Here is a 26,632-nt window from a genome sequence, read left to right on the forward strand (position 1 = left end):
TTCTTATGTAAATTAAATAATGATATATTATGATGGTCATTTTTGAAAATAATTGGTGCCTTTAAAAAAAACATAAATTTTAAAGTTCTCCTAGACCTTGAATTTTGAATATCTTCCAATTACTATTCGAGATTTTGGAACGTCAAAAAATATTCGTCTAGAATTTTATTTTATTATAACATACATAAATGAATACATTTTTTCATTGTCATATAATATTACTGTTAGAGTAATATTGGATACGGGGGCGTTAAGGATTGACAAATAATTTTTTATCCTTCTTACCTATTTTCTACTACTCGAGAGATTGGATTTTACAATATGAATATTTAATACGTAACCTTGTATGTGTATTTGGAGTGAAAAATTAAAGGCTACCCTGTTCAAGGTTGGTGCACGGTGCTCGGTGTTCATATGTAGATAGGTACTAGGTACATCCCGCGGTAGTTGAATATAAATTACTGATAAATTATTTCACCCAAAAACTTTTCCTTGGTAGGTATTATAATATATTTAAAGCTTAAAAATAAATTCTAGAGACCTGAAAATTGTATTTTATTTTTTAACTTATAAGACTTACAAGATATTTTTTTATGGAATAATTTGTTTTCTAAAATATGTTTGTATGAATAGGCACGGTTTATACTTGATTGTGTAAAATATATTCAAACATATACAGGGCGATTCACCAAGCTTAAAATTCACCAATGATTTGAAAATATGGTAACAAAATATATTCAAATATTCCAAAAATTAGAATTTTAATAACTGCATTGTTGTAGAAAAAAGGGAACAATATATACAATAATAGTTGAATATGATTTCGACGTAGTATTTAATTTTTAAGATTCTAAAAATGAACTGTCATAAACTATTATTAGGTATACAGCTTGTACATATGTTAAAGTTATTTAATTAATTTAAATATTTACCTTATATGTGAACACATTTGGCCTAAATATGACTTCGTAAGAACAAACGTTTTTTTTGCAACTAAAACAATTGTCGTACTACAGTTTTTATCTACAACTTCATTTCGTGTCAACTGGAATACAATTTTGTTTAAATCCTGGAGTTAGATAATCGCCCGAGCTTTAACACAAATCGCAGTTGTTATTATTTTGTCGCAATAACGACGTAACTATTAAACATTATATATTTTGTTCTTGTATAAAGAAAATATTACTATGTAAAAAATATTCGGTTAAAAAATTGAAGCTATAATTATACATTCTGCAAGAAATATAATCATAAAAAACAATACGATTAATTTAATTTTGACTAATATTAAAAATAGCTTAAAATTAGTCTAAATTTGTATATTATTTCGTTGCGAATAGAAAATATCAATAAATAAAGGAACAACAAAATGTCTTAAATTTCAAAGAAACATTTTGTTTTGTATGAATGAATAACAACAAAATACCAAAAACCGTTTGAAGAATAATTATTGTAAGTTTTAAGTCCAATTTCGTTCAAATTGGACTTTTTTAAAACAATTTATTTTTGATGTTTTTAAATTTTTATTCGAACAACTATTATGAGGAAAAACTGAATAAATATTTCAAACATTATATTATAATATTCTATCAAATATCAACATAGGTCAAAAATAAATTAAAATAATTGGATATTTCAAATATTGTTTAATATCTATATATGAATAACTTTAAAAGAGCAAACATTTTATAACGTCTAGAAAATGGTCACATAGGTAAATATTACAATTAAAAAATGTTAAGTGTTTGCATTTATGCTATTCCGAATTGTAACAAAAAATCAAAATCGATTGATTTTGACAAAATTGCAGGTGTTGCGTTGATGTTCCCATTTTCCTACTGTTATGTGTTAGTTTTTCTTTAAATAGAAATAGTTTTAGTTAAGGTTTTTTAAATTTAAATGAAGTGCTGGAGTAATTATTCTGCTCTAAAACGTATAAAAAATCACACTTCTTTGTAAAATACTAAATCCAATACATACTCTTCGCTCCACTTAAAATCTAAAGTCAATTGAAATAAATAATAACTCCTAATGATTTTACATATTTTATAAAAATTCAGAACTATTAAACTTTTGATACTTAAAGTCTGGATATTTGACATTTTATTTTAATTTGATCAGAAAAAATGCGTTATATTGGTATTTTGCCATAAATCTGTTAAGATGAGATTCAATACTGAAATAGAAAATTAATAAACTCTACAATATACAACTTTTGTAAACATAAATCGATTTTATCGTAAGCTTTTAAACCCCGGAAACACCCCACTACCCGCTCGAGTGGATAAATTCAAAAACGATGCCTATTATATCTATAAGTTCCTATTCTCACGAAATGTACTCCGTCCGGATGGCAGCAGCAAGACCGTGCACCACACATTCCGACATTTATACGCAGTCAACAACGAAAATAATTATTTTATAAGGTGCGTTAAAAACTAAATTCATCGAAATATATTTACCAGGAGCATCGTCAATGAGTAGATTTTCTTCTCTAGAGACCAAACTAAAATTACTTATAAACCGCATTTAAGCTTAATGCTTATTTACAAAAACTGTAGGTTCATTAACCCCTACAAAAAAAAAAACAATAATAATAACGTAACATAACATACATGCTTTGCCCTAACCCAGCACAAGCTTAGATTTCACGGTGTAAATTAATTGTAATACGTTTGATTTTTTTATAGATTTAATTATTTAAATAATTAAATGTAATTTATTGATGAATGATCTATAAAAACAACCACTTTACATAATATATAGTTAAAATATTGGAATCGTCTGGTTCGATCGATATGCTGGTATAGCACATTATAATATAATCCCGTCACCGATTGTCGAGAAAATTCTTCGTGCTAGATGGGTGTACGTGCGTACGTGTACTATATATTATTATATACGTACACAGATATATAGTTTTGTTTTCCGAATATTAAGTTTCAGTTTTTTTGCTTTTTTCATCGCTATTCACTGACTGTAACCATGACGACTGTGTAACGTATCAGCGGAACTTATAAAATAAAAGTTATCCTTTTCGAGTTTGTAAAAAAAAAAAAAAATACCAAATAAAATAACCGAAAAATAAAAGGAAACTTTTATTTGATGTACAACGTCAGATAACGGCGGCGGTCTCGGCGTGCACAGAGGAGGACCTTATAAACTTTTTCGGAAAGCAGCTTTCAATGTCATTTTTCCCAGCCACTACGATTCTCACATCGATTGCCCGGCGTCGTCGTCGTCGCCGCCTCCGACGACGACGCCGCCGCCTCAGATTTTTACAACGAGACACGTAAACTGCCCCCGGGTCGCATAAACGTTGCTTATTACATACGTCGTTGGCGACCGCAGTGTGTGTACGTGTATTTATAAAACCAGAGAATGACTGTGAAGATGACGATAATAATAATAATATGCTTGAGGGAGGGGTGACGAGGGAGATGCTCATAGTGAGGACCGTTATGTGTTGTGTGGATCGCGGCGTCCGGGAGAGGGGCGCACATAATATAATACTATATATGGGTGACCCCTACCCCGCCGCTGACGGTCTGTAGTAAATTATATATATACATATGATATATAGGGGTTATCGAACGTTAGTCCGGCTCGGCGCGTCTGCCGGGGACCAAAATATCTGGCTCACATAATAATAATAATAATAATAATAATAATATACGTGAACCACAGCTGATAATAAATAAACACCGTCCCCAAAGAAGTGGGTCAACTCTTGGTCGGCGAAACAAAAATGGTTTTAATATTTATGAGAAATTCGTTGGACAAAAAAAACCAAAAAAAAAAAAAAATGATAATAATCATAATAATAGCAAAACTTTCGATTTCCCCCCCAAGATCATATTATTATAATGCTCCTCTGCGCTTCGAAAACGGGAAGCCCGAAGATTTCGCTCAAACGGATACCGGAAGGATTTGTTCGCGACTCGCCGCCGCGTCTGTAAATTTTCTAACGATCCTTGCGTCTTCCACGAATACTGTTATTAGCGTGGTATTCACGTGCCACGTGCGTATTATATTATTATACACGCGGATACCCTTCTTTTAAACGCCATACTTTAATTAAAAAAAATAAAAACCAAACCAAACCCATTTACTATTTTGATTTATCGTTTTCACCTCGGGCTTTTCATGATAGTATATATAAATTGTATATAATATGTATACAGTGTACACTCTTTTATATATTATATTTTTATGTATAGGTTCCTGCGTGGTATATACACGATATATATTACATATATGTATAACACACACGGGCTGTTTACACGTCGATAATGGTCTAGTAAAATCATACACAGCCATGCATTAATAATCGTGGCTCTAAGCACTTTTGGACTAAATTAAAAAATAAACTTTGAACGCAATTTAAATATAATCTACGATGTGAATTAAAAAAGTTTTCGTCCTTGAAATATGTTGTTTAATCTCCATTTACATGAAAAGGGTTTAAACACTTGGTTTGTGTACTGTGTCTTGAAAAGCTTAAATATAACACATTAGTGAAAGTTCAAGACTTGCACTGATTTTCAAAAAAACATTAGATGGCTGTACATGGATAACATTTACAACAGCGATATAACATAATATATTTATTATACTATAAATTACGTTTTTCCGTTCGTAAAAATATTAATACTATTTTCACTTTGACATAAAACTATGATTTATTAATGCATGAAACAATACGCCGTTAATAAATTACATACTTTTGAAATTTAATTATTCAGATAATATGAGAATATTAATAAGCAAAACTATTCATTATTTGCATATGAATATTAATAAACGAATGTAGAAACCTTCAATTCATATATAGTGATAATAAGTAATAACAAATATTGAATTTATTCACGGAATTTAAATCAAAATTATTTATATATTTGTTTATAATAAGAAATTAATAAACACGGAAACAAAATATTCAATTTTCTACAATATAAGAATATTAAGAATATTATTAAATAATACGTAAGCTTGTTTTTCAGGAGCATTCATTTATATATTCTATTCTTGTAAAAATAAATTTTATTTTAAACAAGGGCATGTTAAGCTGACGGTGAAACATACACGTATTTTGATATTGAGGTTGGATCAATGATTAATAAGAGCAAGATTCGTTTAACTGTTTAAACGTAAATCATCAGCTAAAGATTTAAGTTTAGAAATAAAATGCATCAAACATGTCGGTGGGTTGAAGATAAATCAGAAAAATTGTTGAAATTGCTCACAATAAATTAATCTATCGTTTAAACGGCGAAAAGAACGCAACGGTTAAAATTTTCCTGAGAAAAGTACAAACAAAAATAGATCACTTATTTTTATATGATTTATCATGGTTTCACTTTAATACTGATAATTTATTATTAGTAGGGCGGAGATGTGCAGTCCATTATCATAATAGTTCACAAGTCAACAGCTCGCTCGAGTTATTTGTTCTTCAGCCACGGTTTATACATAGTAAAATATATATTATATTGTCACACTGGTGCGGCTGAATATAGCAGCAGCTATCGAATAAAATGGCAATTCGTTTAATTTAAGTCTTTGCACAAAGATAACGAACCGAAGGTCCCGCAGAGCGCGTACCTTCCCAACACTATCGTGTCGGTGGGAAAAACGGTGGTCTGTAGTAATACGATAAGAATAATCTAAACTTAACTATACGGAATAATTTCGGATGAAAACCGCATAATAGTTAATATGTTGCTGATGTTGGTAAGTACCTACCAACCGTTTAACCCAGGATAAGGTTAAACTGGGATTAGAAAAATGTAATTTTCTAATGGCACTCGTTAAATTGATATGGACACGCGCATGCAATTGTAAGCTACAATTATGTATGTTCTATGGAATGATCTGATCGAGTGCAATTCGGACATTCGCCGTTTTTTGACTAGAATACAATTTGAACATTACATTCTTTAAATCTGATTTGCAATTTGAAAATTTCGGTTTAAGGTGAGGAATGCAGTTCGACAATTCCCATAACCTATAACTTTTGTTTTTCAAACGGATACTTCTACTGCAAATTATTTAGTTCTAGAAATTTGAGGTGTATCTCTAGGTTTTTTCCTCAGTATTATAAAGTATAAACATTTTAATGACTTAAAACTGTTAGAATTTTGAGTCGAGCACATCAACAATTTTTAAAAATGTGTATAATCCGTAAGAGCTTTGAAAATATCATTTTTTAATAGGTAAAAAATGGGGGCACTCAAACATGGTAAATCGGCATGTGCATATTATAATACCCGTATGAGGGCATTCGTAATATTGATATGACCCGGTCATAATATTGTATAATGTCATAATGTATGCGGATACGATATAATATACTGTCGTGATTTTCGTAGTGACATATGAATATTTCACTTTATTTTAGGACAATTTTTTATTATTTTTTTTGGCAGTTGCATCGTACTGGTACGGTGCGTTATACGCATACACTATACAGTCTCGGCCGGGGCCAATACAGTACCAATTAAAAAGCTCGACGTCAAAGGCCACGTATGTAATATATGACATGTACGTGTATATACTATGTGTATGTAACGCGTACAATATATATATATGCATATATATATACATCATAATATTATTATATAATGTACGGTCCCCCGGAGGAAGAGGTAGCGCGATGGGATCGGCGAGGGGGTGGCGTCATACGGCGTGTCCGTAATAAAACGCGCATATAACGTCCACGACCGCCGCCGCCGATATTATATGACTAACGTGCACATATATTATTATGAGCGTAAGTCACAATACGTGTACCGCACGCTAGCCGTCCGCCACCGCCTTTGCTCGGAACGGTCGCGCGCTCGTTATATAATATGTATATATATTATGTGTGTATGCACACACACACACACACGATATAATAATAATAATATAACGTCCCGCGTGGGGGTTTTTTTTTTGTCTCTGTTCGGTATTATCTTTTTTTTTTTTTTTTTTTTTTTATTGCCGGCGTGAGGACATCGTTACCGAGCCGTCGAGCGCCGCCGCCGCCGAACGTATTTTATTATCGCCGCACAAGACCCCATTGCGTCGGTGCCGGTCCGTCCGGTCGCCGCGGCACGGACCGTCGCATATTATATTACATATTATAATATATATATATATATATATATCATTATGTATCGAACCGCCGAACGCCAAATCCATAGATAATACTTATTTTTTTTTTAAATTATAATTATTATTGTATGTCGCGGGTATATAATGCTCGTTTGGATACAATGTCGACATTGCCCGCCTGGCCATGTGCTGCGACATTGGCCACCCCAAATTTTAATAAATGTTGGCTTATGTTGCAATACATTAGCCGCATAACACTATTTCAGCCAAGGACCTTTGGATAATGTCTTAACAATATTATATAATTATATTATGGGATTGTATTTAAGTGCGATCGCCGATCAGAGATTCGGAGACTATGAAATCAAGGTGTTGGTATCCTCACAACTGATAATATTAAATGATATTATTATAGAACAATAACTTTAAAACATAATATGACAAATAATGCACGAACATGCACAATAATTAATAATGATTATACATTCAAGTCGGTACGCGCGATCCGTACAGCGTCAAAAGAAAAAAAAATGACTTCTGTTCCGAAACGTGCAAAATATATTATTATAATGTTTATGTCGCGTCGCGGGTGTGCGAGTTCCCGTTAAAATCTCCGTTTTTATTGCCCGGCTCGGATCGCATAAAATAATATATTGCTATACGTCGTGAGTTACACAACATTACAACAACAGCCGTACACTACCCCTAACCGTGTATGGGGTATTACAAGGACCGTAACGCTCGCAGGGACATGGGTTTACTGCACCGATGATGTGTGTATATAGGCCGAGTATATATATTATATCGTTTTTATTATCGTGTACGTATATTGTATTATGTTCGTATAATAATAATAATATAATATAAAGGGTGCAGCGGCGCGAGCGTTTTCGGCCAAAGTGCGTTTCCGAGAAGTCGTCGCCGTCGCCGCCGCCGCCGGTCGGTAAACAGCCGTCAGCGTCGATGGCGCAGACTGGTCGGCGGTGTTGGGGTAGGGGGAGGGTGCAATAACCCGGGAAACGCAACGCAATAACCGCGAGCACGAGAAACCGTCACGATGTATGTATAATATCATACAGTATGTTTCCATTTACTGTCGCGGCAGTGTGTACCGACTATAATCCTAGTGGTCGGATATATCTTCCGAGATCATAACTGAATTTGAAATGGATTTAATCTGAAAATCACAATTCCACTTTTTTCTTTCAATGAACTCTTCAACCCGTAAAAATTACATTTTTTAATTTTGAATATTAAGAATTGTAAGATAGTCGATTTTAAGAAATTTTATAAAAAATTAAAATATGTTTTCAGAAGTTTTATGGGATTATAGACGTTTTTTTCTATATAGGTATTCAATTGGCAAGAGATTATAATATTCTTGACGAAGAAAAAAATGTTATTATTCGAGTAACGCTTTATTGACAAGTCCGTACTACACGTGGTGGAGCTCTCCGCTTTTTCCCGAATAGTCACAAGCAATCACTTTCAATTTTTTTTTAAAGTCGTTTAGATTTTTATCCATACCTCTAAAGCCGAAATTTTCTGAATTGCATCGAGTTGATGTTTTAATTTAATTGAATACATTTTCGAATTTTTAGACAACAATCTTATGATTTTTCAAATTTCGTTGTGATTTATGATATTTTTAATCCGTCTCTAACTCGTTGTAATTCAGACAATTATGGTTTTTACATCGTAGTCTAAACATCAAGATGACTTAAAAAAATTGGTCCATCCATCAAAATCTGATCCATTTGAAAAATTGCAAGTTGTAGTTGTTGCTTATTGCTTGTGCGCACAATGAAAATACGAAAAAAATGTCTTCAAGACATCAAAGAAGCGCAGTATTTCAGTGTTGTATATTATAATATGTTCACACGAAAACTCCATTTCAATCCGATGTCACTGCGGGACTGAAATATTTCGTGTCGCCTAAAATGAAACACACTGTATACCTACGCCACGCGCACACGATCGTATAATATAATATCATGTGACCATTTAATACGTTTTATCATAATACATAGCTACTGACATTAAATTTAGAACTAATATCACATTATTATTATTATACGGCGGAGATCGGCTCAAACGCGCGCTCTCAAACTCTGCTGGCGGCCAGTTATATTTTTTATTTTTTTCCGGGGGTGTGGGGGGGGGGGCGTGTGAATACTATATCGGCATAATAATATCATGCCGACGTGGCCGTAAAGCTGTTTTTATTATGTATATCCTTTTTGACTGCTGTTCTCGGAAAACACATCGCAACGCCGCCGTTCGTGTGCAGGCCGTGGCCATCGCGTCGGGTCCCACCCCATTAACCTGCAACTTTACGACGACGGTTGCATGTTATGTATAGGTAGGTACTGCAGTGTAATAAGCAATACGATGTTACATATATTTTGCATTACTATAATTATAGGTTTCACACGGTTTGCGTTATTGATATTTTTTGTATTAAAAGTTTTTACTGCACAATATTACAAAAAGAAAAATGGACGCTAAATAATGTATTTGCTAATTCTTTATGTAGTTAATTTAAATGTATATATAGGTGGTCCCAGTTTTCTTAGAAATCTCATGAATGGATTATCGTTTAAACCTATATGCATATGACATAAATATATGACAAAGTAGTTGAGAAAGTTCGTTGGTTGTTTGCATTTTTAGGTCTTTATGTAAGCCCCATACCAATGCTTTGAAATGCTTCAATAGTTCGTTTATTGTATGTTCCAGTTTTACTCTATACGGTTGTATACTTGTATCTATATAAGACCAGACACATTTATAAAGTTATTAGAATTTGTTGTTAGGGTTAATTTTGGATTTTCAATAATGTTATATTTATTTTCGATATCCCACGCAGTTTAAGCTGTAGGACGTGGGTACAATAGGTTCATAATATTATTATTCTGCGTAATATATATATAAGTGCAGAATATGAGGGGGTTGTATTAATAGTTACGCCACCGACTCCGGGACGACGGGCATTATTATTCATTATTATTATTATTATTATTATTACTCTTATTATTGTGATTATACGGTGTTTGGGGCTTCTACGCGAAAGCGATGCGCGTTTGCATACTCGTAGCGCCGTGTAACCAACGTATGAAACAGTAAATTATTTTTTTTAGCATCGATATTTGCTAGTATCGACCGTCGGACATCCTAGTAATCAACCAGTTAGATTTCAAATTTCGTATCGTATAGTAATTATTGTTGTCAATTTGTCATTATTGACAGAATAAATCCATCTACTCCGTGCATTGACCATCAGTAGTAGTCGTTATAAGTTTTTTTCTTATACCTTAAATGGTAAGTACCCATATGGTTTTTTTTTATTTCAAATTAAGTTGTTACGTATATGTGTATGTATATTCGTGTTATTGGTTTTTGCTTTAAAGATCACAGTATAAGTAAATCTATTTATTTATTAGCCACGCATTGTAAACGATTTTTGATTTTATTACATTAAAATGTCAAACTACTCGTTTAAAAATGTACATACCACCGATAATATACAGAATTTCCATATTATTATACTGGCCATATGGCGTGTAATTATATTATTTAATTCATAGTTGATCCACCCTGCCGTGATTGCTTAGTTATAAAAAATATATCAAATCCAAAAACTAGATGGAGTGAAGTATACAAAATATTAACATTTATTTTAGTATTGTTTTAATATTGTAAAATCATTAAGTATGTCGATAGAATTAATTAAGTTAAAAAAAACAAAAATAAATTTATTTGAATTAAAATTACAAAATATATCATCATACATAATGGATGCGCTATTCATGATATCCGTTGATAGCAGATGATGAAAATCGTAGAAACTCCCCAACAATTTATGGGCATCTATACAGGGTGGCCATGCAGGTTGTAATGTCACCGTAAAAAAATGCACCGCGACGTTGTGTTTTAAGAGAACGGTCATCCGTCGTATATAAATACATAGCATCAACGTATCAACCATTTATTTCATAGAACATTTTTGTGGGCTGTAACGTGTCAACTTATCTATATTATCCAATTATGTAAAACATCAAAAAAATACAATACAGACACTGCAATATTGATATTTTTAACACATATCTGTCGAAATAAATAAAACACGTATAAATAAAACTGAATAATAGAGAAACTTCTCGTCTTTCGATTTGGCAATTAGGTCAATCAACTATATTGTATTGACCCAGAGCCTACAGTGCCTGTCATACGAAAAATAAATTGTCCACGTCACTCGAGTATGATATTTTAGAATATATAGTATGTATAGGTACATATTATGTTTTAAATGATTCGACGTGTGTCGTGGCCGTTCTACAGTAATTAGTATTAATAATATTAAGTATTTACACTATTTGTAATATTGATATACGAATAAATAAGTAAAATAAATTGTAATAATTAATATCACAGAAATCGTGTTATTTTAATAACACAATATTATATTGTTGTCAAGCCATAATAATTATAGTAACCCGTTTGCGAAACAATTTTATAACAGTTTAACGACGTTCAGCGTAATATTATTTTGTTATGCATATTAATATTATGCGATAATGAGATGCTCGCATCGCGATACTAAGACCATTTAATATATTTACTATTACTATTATTATTATTATTGCATATACGACGTCCGCGGCGTTGGTATTTTTTCTCGCAAACGTGAAATAGAAACGGTTTCCGACTCGTTGAATTATTTGCTTTCGATTTAAATAGACGCCGACAGTTTTATGCGTGTAATGTGTATATTATCTGGCGTAACGGAAAATATTCCCAATGTCCCCATGTCGAAGACGGCAAAATAATTGCTCGGCGCAGTATTTACGACGAATATTCATAAAGGTCGAGTGTTGTGTTATACAGTTTAGTTTAAATGTGCCCCGGACCTCTTTATAGGACGAACATTAAAACCAACATTGCCAAGCCATTAGCGAGACAATGTCTAGACGCGCGTGGACAAAGACGCGGTTTCTGAAAGTAAACCGCTGAAACAGGACGACCGGCGCTATTTCGTTTGGTCGAATTACGATATCGGACTTAAATAATACTGGTTATGTTTAAAAAGGGCTGCTATTGAAAATAAAACGTCCCTGCACAGACGCGGTTGGCGGTACAGACAATATTACCCAGTCGTCTCGACGAGTGTGGTGCGTCGTACATAATATATTATTATATGTGCAAATACGTATTAGTGCATTACGCGTCTATTTCCGTCGGTACGCCGGATGTCCTTTATCGCGTACGTCTATTTGTCCAGTGGTTATGTACACGTAGTCTCTCGGCAAATAGTGTTTCTATAGTATATTATTCTGTTTAAAATTCTAAAATGCACTATATTATATAGGTACTCCGATAAGATTCAATTGAAATTGCAAGACCATACCATGCTACATTATTATGAGAATCTTTTAAAACTTTTACATGTAAGCCTACACATTCAGCGCGATTGTCGGGGCTACTGGAAATCATCTAAATCAAACTATATATAATAGTATACGCAAAAAGCACAGTATATCTAGAAAATAACATCGTAAGAAGTATCGTTAGACAAGTATCCAGAGACAATATAATTTAATCTGTTTAATATTTATTTTGTCATTTTTCTTTACTCATTCGGTCCTTTTCAGACGTATGAAATTGTTATATGGTTTTAATTAATTTCGACGTTAAGTGGTGTATTACACAGACACACAGTTATTAACTGTCCTCACCCACAAGGTAAATACATAATGTTAATCAATAAAAAAAAAAATTGCAATATTTTATTCCATATTGTCTAAATAGTCAAAAACAATAAATTACTCCGCATCTGCCTCCGACGTGACATCAAGTCCGTGCAGCGTTTATAAATTGTTGTTGATTATTTAATTGGTGTTTCGTTCTCGATATAAAAAAATATAAATGCAGCGTCGTATTTGACGTAGTTTTAATATTTATAAAAGGCTTTATCTCGTGTAATACACAATAAATACATTTCTCCGACCCCTACGACAAAAAGTTTAAAGTTTAATTAAGTTTAGAATCCTGTATATTTATTACAATTTATACAACGGGACATTTAGAATTACGTATAGAGTCCGCATCGTCTTTTGCAACTATTGCTACGTTATTTAGTAAAACACTTTATTACGACGTTTTTAACCTTGACTTCTGGTTTTAAGTAGAAAACCGCGATCGTATTGATCAAACTATAATTAAAAAATTATAATATTGAATATTTTGCGTTCTAACGTAAAATGATGTAGTATTCGAGGTTTTGTGTCCATAAACTGTTTGATATTTTTTTTCGTGTTTCACGCACGTTTTATTTTAGTTATATTTTCTGGATCAAGATTTATTAGTTATATAACAACCGATCAACGCATTCTGTTTTCACATCGCTGAGGTAAGGATCGCTACAATAACGGTTAATATTTACACAATATTTTCGTATAACCACCAGTGAATATTTACGAATTCGGTTATCCACCCATCTACTACTTCGGCGACGGTTATAAATGTGTAACATAAAATTGCGACATTGCGCGGTAATTCTGGTAACGTATGGTTTGCAAAACGCGGTATTTAAATCGGGAAGCCCGCATATAATATTAACGCGCCTATATAAAATATTATAATCGTATGCAACCGCGATTTTATTATAGTGCTCATATAACGCACCGCACGTGTTTGTCGAGTAGTATAATAATAGTAATGATATGGTCTCGTATTATACGTATTTTATTATATATTATTATTATTATGTCGTTCGAAACACCCATCCGACGAGGCCGCAGGAGAGAATTTAATTTCGATTGCGTATCATATTATTATTATCATGCCGAATACTTTGTAATGGCACGCGAGTCTTGAGTAACGACCATCGCACACCGGCGAGAGCGTCTTAACAACACAATAAACATTTTATCGACGCGACGCGTTTAAAACCGCTTCCTATGTACAACGTACCGCGACATTATAATATTATTATTATAGTGCACACTTGAACCGAAGGCGGAGATGACGAAACGACGACGAAGATGACGAAGATATTTATTAGTGATATGCGAAACGTTCACGTTATCCGGAAAACCAACGTTGGGTTGTCATCGCGACTTTCCGAGAACCCGCACGGGTTGCAGCAACCACCGAGAATAAAAGCGAATATTGTAATACAATAAACGGCGTCCGATTCTTGGAAAAGGTCACGAATTCCCGGTGATGGCAAGCAGGGTGGTATGACTCCAAAGTCTGAATTTCAAACGTCATCTTCAAAATCAAGTTTTGGATGATGCGGAATAGTTCCAGCTAAGTAAAACGGAACTTCGTTTATTGCATTCTTGGGAAATTACGAGCATGGCGCGAGTGTGTTATTCTTCTCCGAAATCGTGATAACAGTAATATTATTGTATTATATGACATACTTACGAGCAACGTCAACTCACTGAGTTCAAATCACTGAAAAGCAATATTACATTATACATATTATGATTTAGCTTAAAACTCTATCGTGTTTCGTGGATAACGTTTGTTTAAACCCTAAACTAAATTATTATTATATCTTCCGAGTTTTGAGACTGATAAATAATAATATTGCGCTCTATAGACAAGGTAAAAGAACGGTTGGTGTCGTGCGCAGTGTGTATACAAATATAAAATATAATTTAAACAATAACGAAGAATACAAATTTAAAATAATACCGCACAACGTCGTCCATTGTGGTAAAATTATTTTTCTGAAAATCGTGCTCGATGATATAATATTATGTGACTTAAAAGTTAACCATAAGATATAGTTTGTATGATTCGATAAAGTGGTACGTCTTAACTGAATCGAGAACAAATTAATTTTGGACTTGCTCGACTTTTTTTTTACTGTACTAGTCATAATATTTGGCACAGTGCCAGCAGTTCGTACAGACTCGTAATTGATATAACTTTCCGCTTTCTTCAAATAGTAGGTTATATAATAATTAATATAGGTATCAAAGTGTGTGGTGTACTAATATTCCGCGTTTAAAAATTGTTATAACCTTATAGATAGACTTTCTTTAAGAGGACGTTTCCATGAATATATTGTATTTTTGTTAGCTCCGTCTTACATGCGTACAACATGGTAAATTTATTTTTCTTCAGTAGTTGTAATAGTGTGCTGTTAGATGAGAAAATTATCTGTGCTTAAGCGTTGGTTTTTAATCGACATTTTAATTTTCAAGCGATTTATGAGCATTGTTAATTTTAGATATTTCACACACCCATATCTTGCTTGAAAATGAAAATATTAAAAAATTATCAAAGCCTAAACATAGATAATGTTCTTACCCAAAAGTTGTATAATAGGCCAATTCACTCTAATGTCAAAACTAACAGCACACTATTGAAATTAATAAATGAAAATTTGTTATGTCGTACGTTTGTAAGACGGATACAGAAAATGGATGGGTTAACATCTTTTAACCCTTAACGAACACACCATCCTTCAACCTCTTAACATAATGTTGCAACTTATAATAATAATAATAATAATGACGTTTTCTTGTAAAATGTTGTCGCTAAGTCGTTGTTTTTGTCTTAGGTATGCATAGACTAGACTGTATTACTAATTTAAAGTTTATAAAGTTCAATTTTTACAACCTCGTAGAGTATTATAATTTATAAATATGAAATGTAAACACCACTTCAAAAACCACAAGTATTCGACTCGAGCATCGTATATAGAATTACATGTTTAAAAAGTTGCATATTGTTAAATTACGGGTTAGGTACAACTTACCACGTACTTAGGTAACCACGTTGTTTCCAAACCCTTGTGATTTGAAAGTGTTTAGTGTTATAAATGTTATCGATATTACAAAATAGATATTATACGATATAATGTATTGACGATTGCACACAAGCTTGTTTTTATTAATTTGGTTTGAGTCTTAATATCAATAAGGCTAAATTAAATATCAGGCTATGATTGATAATATTATACAGTCAGAATTTCGAAATATTCGTAATATAACATACATATTTTAGTATTGCCTGTTGGATTGCATATAGTTTTTCAAATTTGAAAGACGAAATTTTGTTCGTAAAGATAATTTTCCAACATTACTTTACTATTATTATTTTAGTATAATATAAAATGTTAAGTTTTATTTTGTACTGTTCCAGGATCAACGTTAAACGGACAAACGTTATTAGAATTCCCGTGGTCACAGGATATGGGAAGCACTGATTCTGTGAAAGTCAAGTCTGCGAAGCTGTGGTTTAGGTTAGAATACAGGCCGGACGTACCCCCGGCCGCGCGTAGGACCCATCACAGTCACAATGTAACTCTGTGGCTGTTCAAAATAAACTTCCGCACGAACCCAATGCGGAATACCACGTTCCTAAGTGGTAAGGTATGTTTCGCAAAAAATACACAACATTTATTACAATTAGCGTAGTCGTAGTATTTTAGTAGATTATATTATCATACCGCTTAGATTTGTATTTTAATTCCTACAAAACAATTTGATAAAGAACTGTATTATATACGTTTATAAAATATTATTAATTATAATTCATATTATAATTCATATATTGTCTGCATTCTCTTTTTAAATTATTTAATATGATTAAATATTATGTAAGACTTCAGTTTTCTTTCAATTAAAAGGAAGTTCAAATTTTTAAACTTAAATGTTTTTACTATTACAGCTAACACTAATAATCATATATATAATTTAAAAAAATGTTTACTTAATATAGGTGCCTACTATAATTTGTTAAAAAAATTTCTATTTAATCTCGTGATTTTTTAGTATAATCATTCTTAGTTTAGAAGAGTAGATTATTCTAAATCAAAGTTATATAATCATTATATATTTTATGTTAAATGACATCTCGAGAATTAATTTTATTGTAATTTAAAACACATAATTTACAGAACTCGATGTTAACATCGTAATAATTATACTTCGGCAATGATCGAGTGCGGATGTACGTAGTAATCGATTATTGTAGTTGTACTATTATTATAAAGAATATCACATCGTCCAATGCATGTATAATTCACAACGGTTGGAAATGATTCAAATAGGTCACTAAAACCTAGTCTAACCCCAAACAAACTGATAGAGTGTATATAATAACTACTAATAAATCTTTTGACATACAATTTAATGCGATCGCTAAAATAACGCTATAATGTTTCCTAAAACAATAAAATGTGTACGCAATTACATACTGCCACGGGTGTTCAGAGTGCATATGGTAACGTTGAGTTCGGAATGATATATTGCGGATAACATATTATGATAATAATATTAAAGTGTTGGAGCGCTACGGTTTAGTACCGCAAACATTATAATATTATATGGTTTAAAACGACTATTATAAGTAAAAATGTGTACAATTGTATTATGTTGTACCCAGAGGTTTGGTAATCGATGCGAATTATTTTTATCAATCACCTAACCCCGTGTGTTATCATCCGAGCGTAACATGGGACATAATAGTATACCGAACGGTGTAGACCGTAGCTTATAACCATGTCTTGGTTTTCTTCTCTTCCACTCTAATCTCCATAATGTGATGCATGTCGTGACAAGTCCTCCTCAGACTCCCGTGGGCCAGACAGCCTTCCACGCACGTCTACGCACGCCAACTGTATTATATTATATAATACGTATACGCACGTTTCCGCTTGCCCTTATTGCTACGTGATTTCTCAACGGACGCATTTCTCCCATCATTCTCGTCTAAAACATTTTTCTCGCTAGTCGCACCCAATCACTATCCCCGCCAAACACCCCCATTATGTACCAACACGTCGCACTGCGTAAACGCATATTATGCACATTGCATACGACTCTTACAAGAGGTTGGTGGTGGGGCCATTATACTTGGAGCTTAAGATATTTTTGAGAGCCTTAATTCGATAGAAAAACGAGAAGGCGGGGACAAGGCAATGATGTCGTCACTCATCACGTTATGTAATATGTGACAAATATAATAATACATCTGTTACAATAAGAGAAGGCTAGGCATTTATAATCACATATTATATAGAACCTAACAATGGGGCTTGGGTTCATTGACGCTCGTGGGCGAGTCTGAACACATTCTGGGGAAGGAGGGGGAGGGTATTGGCCAAATATGTCCACACAATATATTTATGTTTGTAGTGTAGTTATTACTGTCTGTGTCAACTCCCAAGTTCACAATTCTGGTTATACTATATACTTATATGGATATGTAACGGCGGAAACTCAATCACAATTCCGTTTGTTTTCGATAACTCGATTTTAAGACATGACAGATTTTATAAGTGGTCTGTGATACAAACGGTCAATTAGTACACAGCTCATAATTTAAACATATGTGGCGCGGTAAATGGTTATAAGCATATTTACAAAGTCGTAGGGGGATTTGAGTTTTGGTGGAGTTTTCAGCAGTGTCTGACATAAATCCTGCGAGTTCGGCGAAAAAAAAAACAACTTGTATTTTGCCTCATCGGACGCACCGTAGTGCTAAATAAGATCAGAACCAAAATCGTTGGACTACACGTCTGATTTGCGGAAGACGGCGTTAATTTCATACGAATTTTGAACGCATAGCTAATGGTTTGCGTAGAACGTGCGGCTTAGTTGTTTTTTTAGACTCTTAATCCTTCCAAACCACCCTTAAGTCGCACTGCAGTATATAATATAATGAGAATACTGCAGCGGTAGGTACGCGTAAACAATGGTCTACACTGCAGCCAGCATGCAGTACAGCATAACGTTATGAAAATATTAATATCCACATCATAAAATAATATTACTAGAATACTAGGGGGCTTTGCCTTCGGTTCACTTTACTTTCCAACCGCCCCCCCCTCCCCCATCGACTTGCATCTTTAATTTAATATCTATAATTTGAAACGTTTGCACATAAAATACGTGGAATATTAAATGCGCATAAAACTTGTTATACTATCACCCCTTTCATAAAATATATGGCTGTAGTAGTTTTTATCCAAATAAACGACGGTTAAACTCAAAGATTTTTTGACCGATTTCAATAAAGTTATGTCAATTCTTCGAATCTTGAAAGTTGTTTTTAGCTCCTTTTTCAACCTGTATGCGATCCTATAGGGTGGTTCGATACACATAAATTTCGTTTTGACTCACGAAAATCGAATATTTTTTGTTTATACAAATGGTTTCCACCGTAGTCAAAGATTAAATTACACTGTTATTTAATTTTTAGTAATATGGCTAATTTTTTAATTTTTTTATACAGTATACTGGTTTTTTTTATATAATACAGAGTGCTTAAGGTCTATAGGTTACGATCTTATAATTTTTTATATATTTGTATTGCGTATTATATTGTATATTGTACACGAACAGGAATTCGACGAGCACGCCACGCTGGCGTCGTCACTGTCACTGTCGCTGAACAACCTGGGCTGGATATCAGTGGACGTGACGAACACGGTGCGCGAGTGGTACGGGTCCAGCGGCAAACACCGGTTGAGGTTCCACATCGACTGTTCCGGGTGCGGGGGCCTGGTATCGCCGGTGCTGTTCCACGACACCAGGCAGGCCAACGAGTGGGAAAACCCGTTCCTGATGGTGTACACGGACCCGACGGTGGCGAGGCGCGTGCGCCGCCGGGCGCTGGACTGTTCGCTGGCGCAGCGCGGCCAGTGCTGCAAGCAGCGATTCTACATCAAGTTCCAGGACATCGGCTGGGACTCGTGGATAATCGCGCCCGGCGGCTACTACGCAAACTATTGCCGCGGCGACTGCGGCGGTGTGCACAGGACACCGGACACGTACCTCAACTTTTACACGCAGGCCATCGAGGACTACCGGAAGGCCAAACACTCGTCCATATTCCAGCCGTGCTGCGCACCCGTCAAGTTCTCGTCAATGTCGCTCATCTACTTCACCGACGACGGTAACATCATCAAGCGAGACCTGCCCAAAATGGTCATCGACGAGTGCGGTTGTCCCTAATGACGACCAGACGAGAGTGGACGAGTACGCGCGCGCGCGCGCGCAATTATTATTATTATTATTATTATTGACGATATAATATTATTATTATGACTATTATCATATTTATTTTTGAATCGCGTACGCACCGCGTTTACCGTGAACATGTATCATTATTATTATTATTATTATATACTTGAAAAGTGTAATGCGATTACGTCGCATATTGTCACTCCGATGTGTGACGAATACGCGGGACAACGTGCATGGCGTATATATATTATATTATAATATTATGTCCCTCGCTCGACGTTCTTTTCTATTGTTCTTCTCCTTTTTCTTGTTCTTCTTCTTGTTCTTCTTCTTCTTCATCTTCTTCTTCGTCTTCATATTTTCTTCGTCTTTTTCTTCTCATACTTATTTTATATTATTATTATTATTATTATTATTATTATTATTATTATTATTAAAATCATTTTATTATTTTTCTACACGTATTTTCCATCGCTTCCCGCCAAAGTCACTAATCACCGAGCACAGCGACAATATTTTAGCCAACCCCCCACTATTCAAAATGATACTTGGATAATATTTCGAGCAGATACATAAAAAAAAGTATTTGATGTGTATGCGTCCCTAAAAAAAAATGATTTTTATATTGCATGGCCCATGTGCGTCCCATTTAATTACATTAGCCCGGGGTGCACCCAAGAGGTGGTGGACACCTGGAGATTACACCCCAATACTTTGCTTTGAAGAATTTTATTTTTTTAAATCGTATAATATTATTTTCAATAATGTTGTCAATTTAACATTAAATGTTCTTTTTTTATTGAGAGTTTCATCATAAATATTTTGATACTGTCTTTTCTGATACTATCTTTTCTAATACTGTCCTTAATTAATGTAGTTTTTTCTAGGTTTTGATGAGAGAATTGAATATAAATTGTCTATCAATTTGATTTTTTTTAAATATTTCTAAACATTTACATAATCATATGTCCGGATAAAGTTCATAAAAATGACGAATTTCAAATATCAACGATATAACTACTTACGCAGACGGTTTCTACCAAAAATATACACAGCGACAACAAATGCGGACGCACTTGGGTTATTAAAAAGACACAATTTTGGAAATTGGTCACACTCTGATGACTTTCTTTTTATTTAAGCATCGTACCATTATTATTATAATAAAATGACTGTTATCTTATTATATTATTACAGAACATATTTTTTTCAACAGTCTTCGTTGTCAATGATTGACGAAACGAAAGAAAGCGGAATAGACGATTAATCAACAACGATCCGGTACATATTGATAGGTATTACTTATTATACACCACGTGCGCACAGGGTCGTCGTCGATGCGTATTTCGAATCTAGTTTTCTAAATTTTCGTAGAGAAAAAAAAACCCGAAATGTAACGATCACCCAGACTCGACCGAGCCATAACGTGACGGTACCTATATATATACGCGATGTACGTGTCATAAACTGATTGGCTTATAATATTTGCCCAAAAGCGTTCGTCTTCAACCACGGAGAAACCGAAAAAAAAACATCAGCTGACGGCTTTCTTATTTTCTATTTCATGTTTTTCGTCAAACATTCAATGCTCGCCCATCTAAAACGCACAGAGGTTTATCGACGAATTACAGCTTTAGGAGATCAGCGTAGACCTGTGCAGCGTGCATTTCCGTATATTATGCGTTCTTAATATTATGCACTCGCTTGACCTACTACATCAACTAACACCGCTACCCATCTGTGGTTGGGTACATTATCGTATTATACAACATATACGCCGGCGTGATAAACCCGTTAGGTTGTTTTTCGGCGTGATTTATATAATAATAATGTATATTATTTTGACAATAATTGAATGATATAAAAATATGTACATGTCCCGCGGTACGGAGTAAAGTAAAATAATAACGATGTCGAATTCCAGTTTACGTAACTATATATTATATTGTATTTTATACTGCTGGGCAAAAAAATATAATTTTTATTTATATAGGTGTACGATGAACTTTGGTCATACAGGTATACAGGTAATCTATATCTATACTAGATATCCTATAGCTGCTGCGGAATGTGACACTGCAGTGGTCAGTGACATTTTAACCATATAGTCGCACGTGTATACAGATGTATGTCCGCGTTCGTTTTACCGCCGTTTTGTTCACGGATTTGCGCCAATGAATAATCCTATTATTAACGAGGCAGCTCTAAAATAATGACAAAAATAATTTTAATGATATTAAAATAGAACTCTGGCACGTCCGTTGAATTCGTGATTACAGCAACGGGACGAAACTGCTATTTAGTATTTTTCATGTTTATTTTCCACAGGGCCCGAAGTAACGAATTACATTCGGTTTCCTCGACTTAAAACGATGCATGAATAATAAACAAATATTAACATGTGGGATAAATCGTGTGACAATACTGCGGAAATGGTCGCATAGATCGTAGTGAAGACCATATAAAATAATATGTATAACGATCGAAGGATGTGACGGAAAATGTTCCGATTATTATTCATGTCGTCGAAACGCAGACCATAAACGGGCGTCGTGTTATACCGCGTGATTATAATATTATATCGTATAATACGCTCGGCGTGCATTCTTGGGGAGCCGGAAAACATTTCAGATCGGGTGATGGGGTCGGTGGTTCCGTGATTCTTGCATCGTTGTAAGTTAATGCGACTTTAATTTTGTAATTTTTTGGTTTTCTTGATATTTCGGGGAGAGGGGAGGTGGGGTGAGAAGTCTTGACCCCCAAAAACCCGGCTGCGTTCACCTCTGGCATTCGTAATTCAACGCACTATATATCGTCACTAGGCTATAATATACATAATAATATAAATCCAATATACCTATCGCTGTTACAACTCGTAGCTAATTATATATTTCGTGTGCACACACTTAGGAGCATATTATATACATATATATAAATTGCATAATGTGTGCATGCGTATATATCGTATACGATAGCGTATAACATTATTTTAAACCATAAATAAATATATATATACTTATCGTTGTAATTGTATAGGAAAGTATTAAATAATATTCTTCTTCGAACGCTTCGGAAATAATAATAATAATAATATTAATTATATAATATAGTAAAATTGAATTAGTAGCAATTCAAACTTCGTCTTATACAACATGTATATAGATACATTATGTACCCACTACACACTAGCACGTTCCATTTATAATTGTTGGTTTTATTAATGTTTATGACGTGAAAAGCTTAACTTACGATACTTCAATATTCCATAATATTATATACATATATAGGTACATATTATTATAAGTAATTATAGATTATATAGATTCTAAATTATTAATAACAATAAATTTTAACAAATTGTAACAATAATAATAATGATTGTAATTATTATTATTTTAGAAAAATGTTCTGTGATCTCTTATAAGGCGTTTGTGTGTAATAATTGTTATCGAACAGAAATCGTTTATTATAAATTAAACTCCCCATCGGCCATCATCAAAATGTTACGGGGCAAAGTGCATATGGAATAATATAATATATAATGCATTTCCTTGGTTGTCCATAAAATTAATTATTTAAATAATATAATTTTTTAAGGATTTTTTTTACTTTTTGAAAAACCAAACACCGCATATTATAACCGATCTCAATTGAAGGGAGGCCCCACGTCGTCGAATTTATTAAAAACGGCGATGGGGGAGTCAACTCCGAAAAATAAGATAGTGTAAAGGTTTCAATTAATCAACAATCTTTTGCAGCGTTTTGACGTTTCAATGGATTAATGTGCTTCACCGAAGTGAAAACCCAAGGCCTAATCTCCCCCTGTTTTCTACCACCATTGTATTATATTTTAAAGTGTAGTAAAAACGCTTACTGATTAAACAGACTATACGGTAATTTTTCATTTTTAGCAAAAACCGGCAAATGCGTTTCATCAGCAACTGGCAGCTCTTTAACCAACTTTACCATGGTACCTATGTGAAACTAAAAACTTATTTTGGTATTTCCCTTTTAAATGTGTTATTCTAAATTATTTCACAGATGTTGTGAGTCGTAATTACTATGATTTATTATATATTAACACCTCCAAGTAATCTGTTCTATTGGCATCAAATATAAAATGTAATGATATTATTATATTATTTTGTGAATGCCTCCCCCATATAATGTATAGAAAATCTATCAATAGAGTTTAAGAATAAATATTTAAACTAAATTGATATAAACAATTATTATCATACGTATCAAAATAATTAATTTAGTGAAATCTAATATTTAAAAAAAAAAAATTTTTCAAAAAAATTTTATCGAATGGCAAAAATAATCAAATAGACCTGAATATTTTAATAATATAATTATTTCGGCTATGAAGGTACCTATCAGAACGATCAAGAATATCCGATTTAAAAAAAAGTTTCGTCCGACGAACGTGACGCGAGTGCTGCTTAATTTTTAAATTTTTTCGAGTTTAATTGTCTGGACGCACTCGTTTTGTAAATTACCTACACCGCCAGACAGACTAAATTACTAAGAATCAGTACGATACACCGACCGCGACGCTAAGTTTGTTCGACATTGTAGTATCGTTAAATATATTATGTACGGACATCATCGTAGTAATGAATTAATATTAATTACCCGCATTAATAGAAATGTCCCCGTGACCTTTACGCGCAGCTCGCATTTTATGTCATTTAGATTAATTTGAAATGCCTTAGATGAGTTTGTTCAGAGACTGATTCCGAACAGTAGAATAGTGTTATTGTGTTAGGACTTAGGGACGTTGTTTTGTTTAATATATCATTTGTTTTTCTATCCATCGAATGGACAAATAATAATTTGATAAATCAAATGAATAGGAATACTAGATAAATTTTTAAAAGATCTTAAATTAATTATTTTAAAAAAATATGTAAAATTAAATAATTATACCTAGATAAATGTTGAGAAATAAACTTTTCATTTCCCTTTATGTATTTATTTATTTTTTTTTTTGTACTACAAATATATTTATAATAAACGATATTTCTATATATATATATATATATATAAATATAATATTATATATATATTACTAGCCTGATGTATTGTGTACATTTTGTTTTCTAAAAATTATTTTGCCCACATTGTGATACTACAAGCTTTGGTTACTTGTATTTCTTATAAGTTATAACTACTATTTTTAACTATTATATATAATATATATTATATAGAATAAAATATAATATAAATATTATATTTGCACGACGTATAAAAATTAACGGTACGATTTTAGTTTTTAGTTTTTTAGTGTTGTTTCCTTGCTATAATACGTGCTTTTATGAATATTGTAGAATTTATATTGTTGTATGATAAATAATTACTGATCTTATTATTATGTATAGGGAAAATAAAAAAAAAACATCTGTTAGCAATAAATTTGAAACACGATTATTGTAAAATATTATTTATTGACCTTTTATCATATTTGTTTACTCATTTTTCTACATAGATCACCTAATCTAGTTCCTTATCCAATTCCTCGACTTCTTGTGCATTATGATTTTAAAAGGTATTATTCAATTTAAAGTTTAAACTGAAGAGGATTAAAATTATTATCCTTGCAATGTTCAATTATCGCTGATAAAAAGGACAAAATATATTGGAAGTGCTGACATTTTATAAGGCTCGCAAGCTCCGTCGTTCTTATTGATTATATACTGACGCAACTATGGCAAAAACCTTCTATTTTATTATACATAAAATATAACCATCTTTCAAATTAATGATTATGAATATAAATAAAGATACAGTACAGAAAAATGATATTACAGAAAAACCAGCACATTCGTTGCTTTAATTCGCAATATAAAATCTGTATAATCAAAATATATCAAATAATTTATTTTAAGAAAAGTGTATTCATAATAATAACGTTGTGTTTACTTATGGGAAACTCTTTTTACAACAACATGTATAAAATGTGCATTGTACAGTCAATTTAAAATATACACCATATACATATTTATAAATTATAAGTAAGTACGTTCTACCTATCTTTACGGTACAAACTATTTAATTCATTTCAAGACTCATTTTAATTTCATGATATTACAGAAATAAATTTGAGAATTACAACAAAAATAGTCAAATCAGTATCGGAAATATTTGAAAATTGACATATAAATGCAATTAGCTGAGATGGTAATCAATATGCGTATACTTAAAGGTGAGTTTATTTAGAATATTCAAAAATGGATTTTGATATTTTTGAAAATGTAGTGTTTACAATTCATTGTCGAAGGATTAAGTACAGTATGTTTAATGATGAAATAATTTAGATTTAAAAAAAGGTCATTCTCAAAATTTAACGATTTATATTGAAACACAAAAAATGCTGCTTTAGAAGGTATAATTACGCAGTCTTTCCATTTTTAACTTTTAAGTCATACAGCTGATAAAAAACATTTAAAACTAGTTATTTTATTCGAAAAACACATAATAATTATATATTATGTTGTTTGAAAACCGACCAGATAAGTTAAGTATAGTCTACACTCTAT

General features: G+C 32.8%; 1 protein-coding gene across 1 annotated transcript in view; it reads left to right on the forward strand.

The window, feature by feature from the left end:
- The window catches only part of LOC111040630 (inhibin beta chain-like), a 62,146-nt gene extending 41,728 nt beyond the window's left edge, over positions 1-20,418 (forward strand). Inside the window, exons 3-4 of the mRNA XM_022324598.1 lie at positions 16,261-16,490; positions 19,467-20,418. Coding sequence (XP_022180290.1) covers positions 16,261-16,490; positions 19,467-20,078 — 842 coding nt within the window. The 3' untranslated portion in view covers positions 20,079-20,418. The remainder of the gene's footprint in view (positions 1-16,260; positions 16,491-19,466) is intronic.
- Positions 20,419-26,632: the final 6,214 nt, after the last annotated feature.

This window comes from Myzus persicae, unplaced genomic scaffold (assembly GCF_001856785.1).
Source record: "Myzus persicae strain clone G006 unplaced genomic scaffold, MPER_G0061.0, whole genome shotgun sequence".
Taxonomy (NCBI): domain Eukaryota; kingdom Metazoa; phylum Arthropoda; class Insecta; order Hemiptera; family Aphididae; genus Myzus; species Myzus persicae.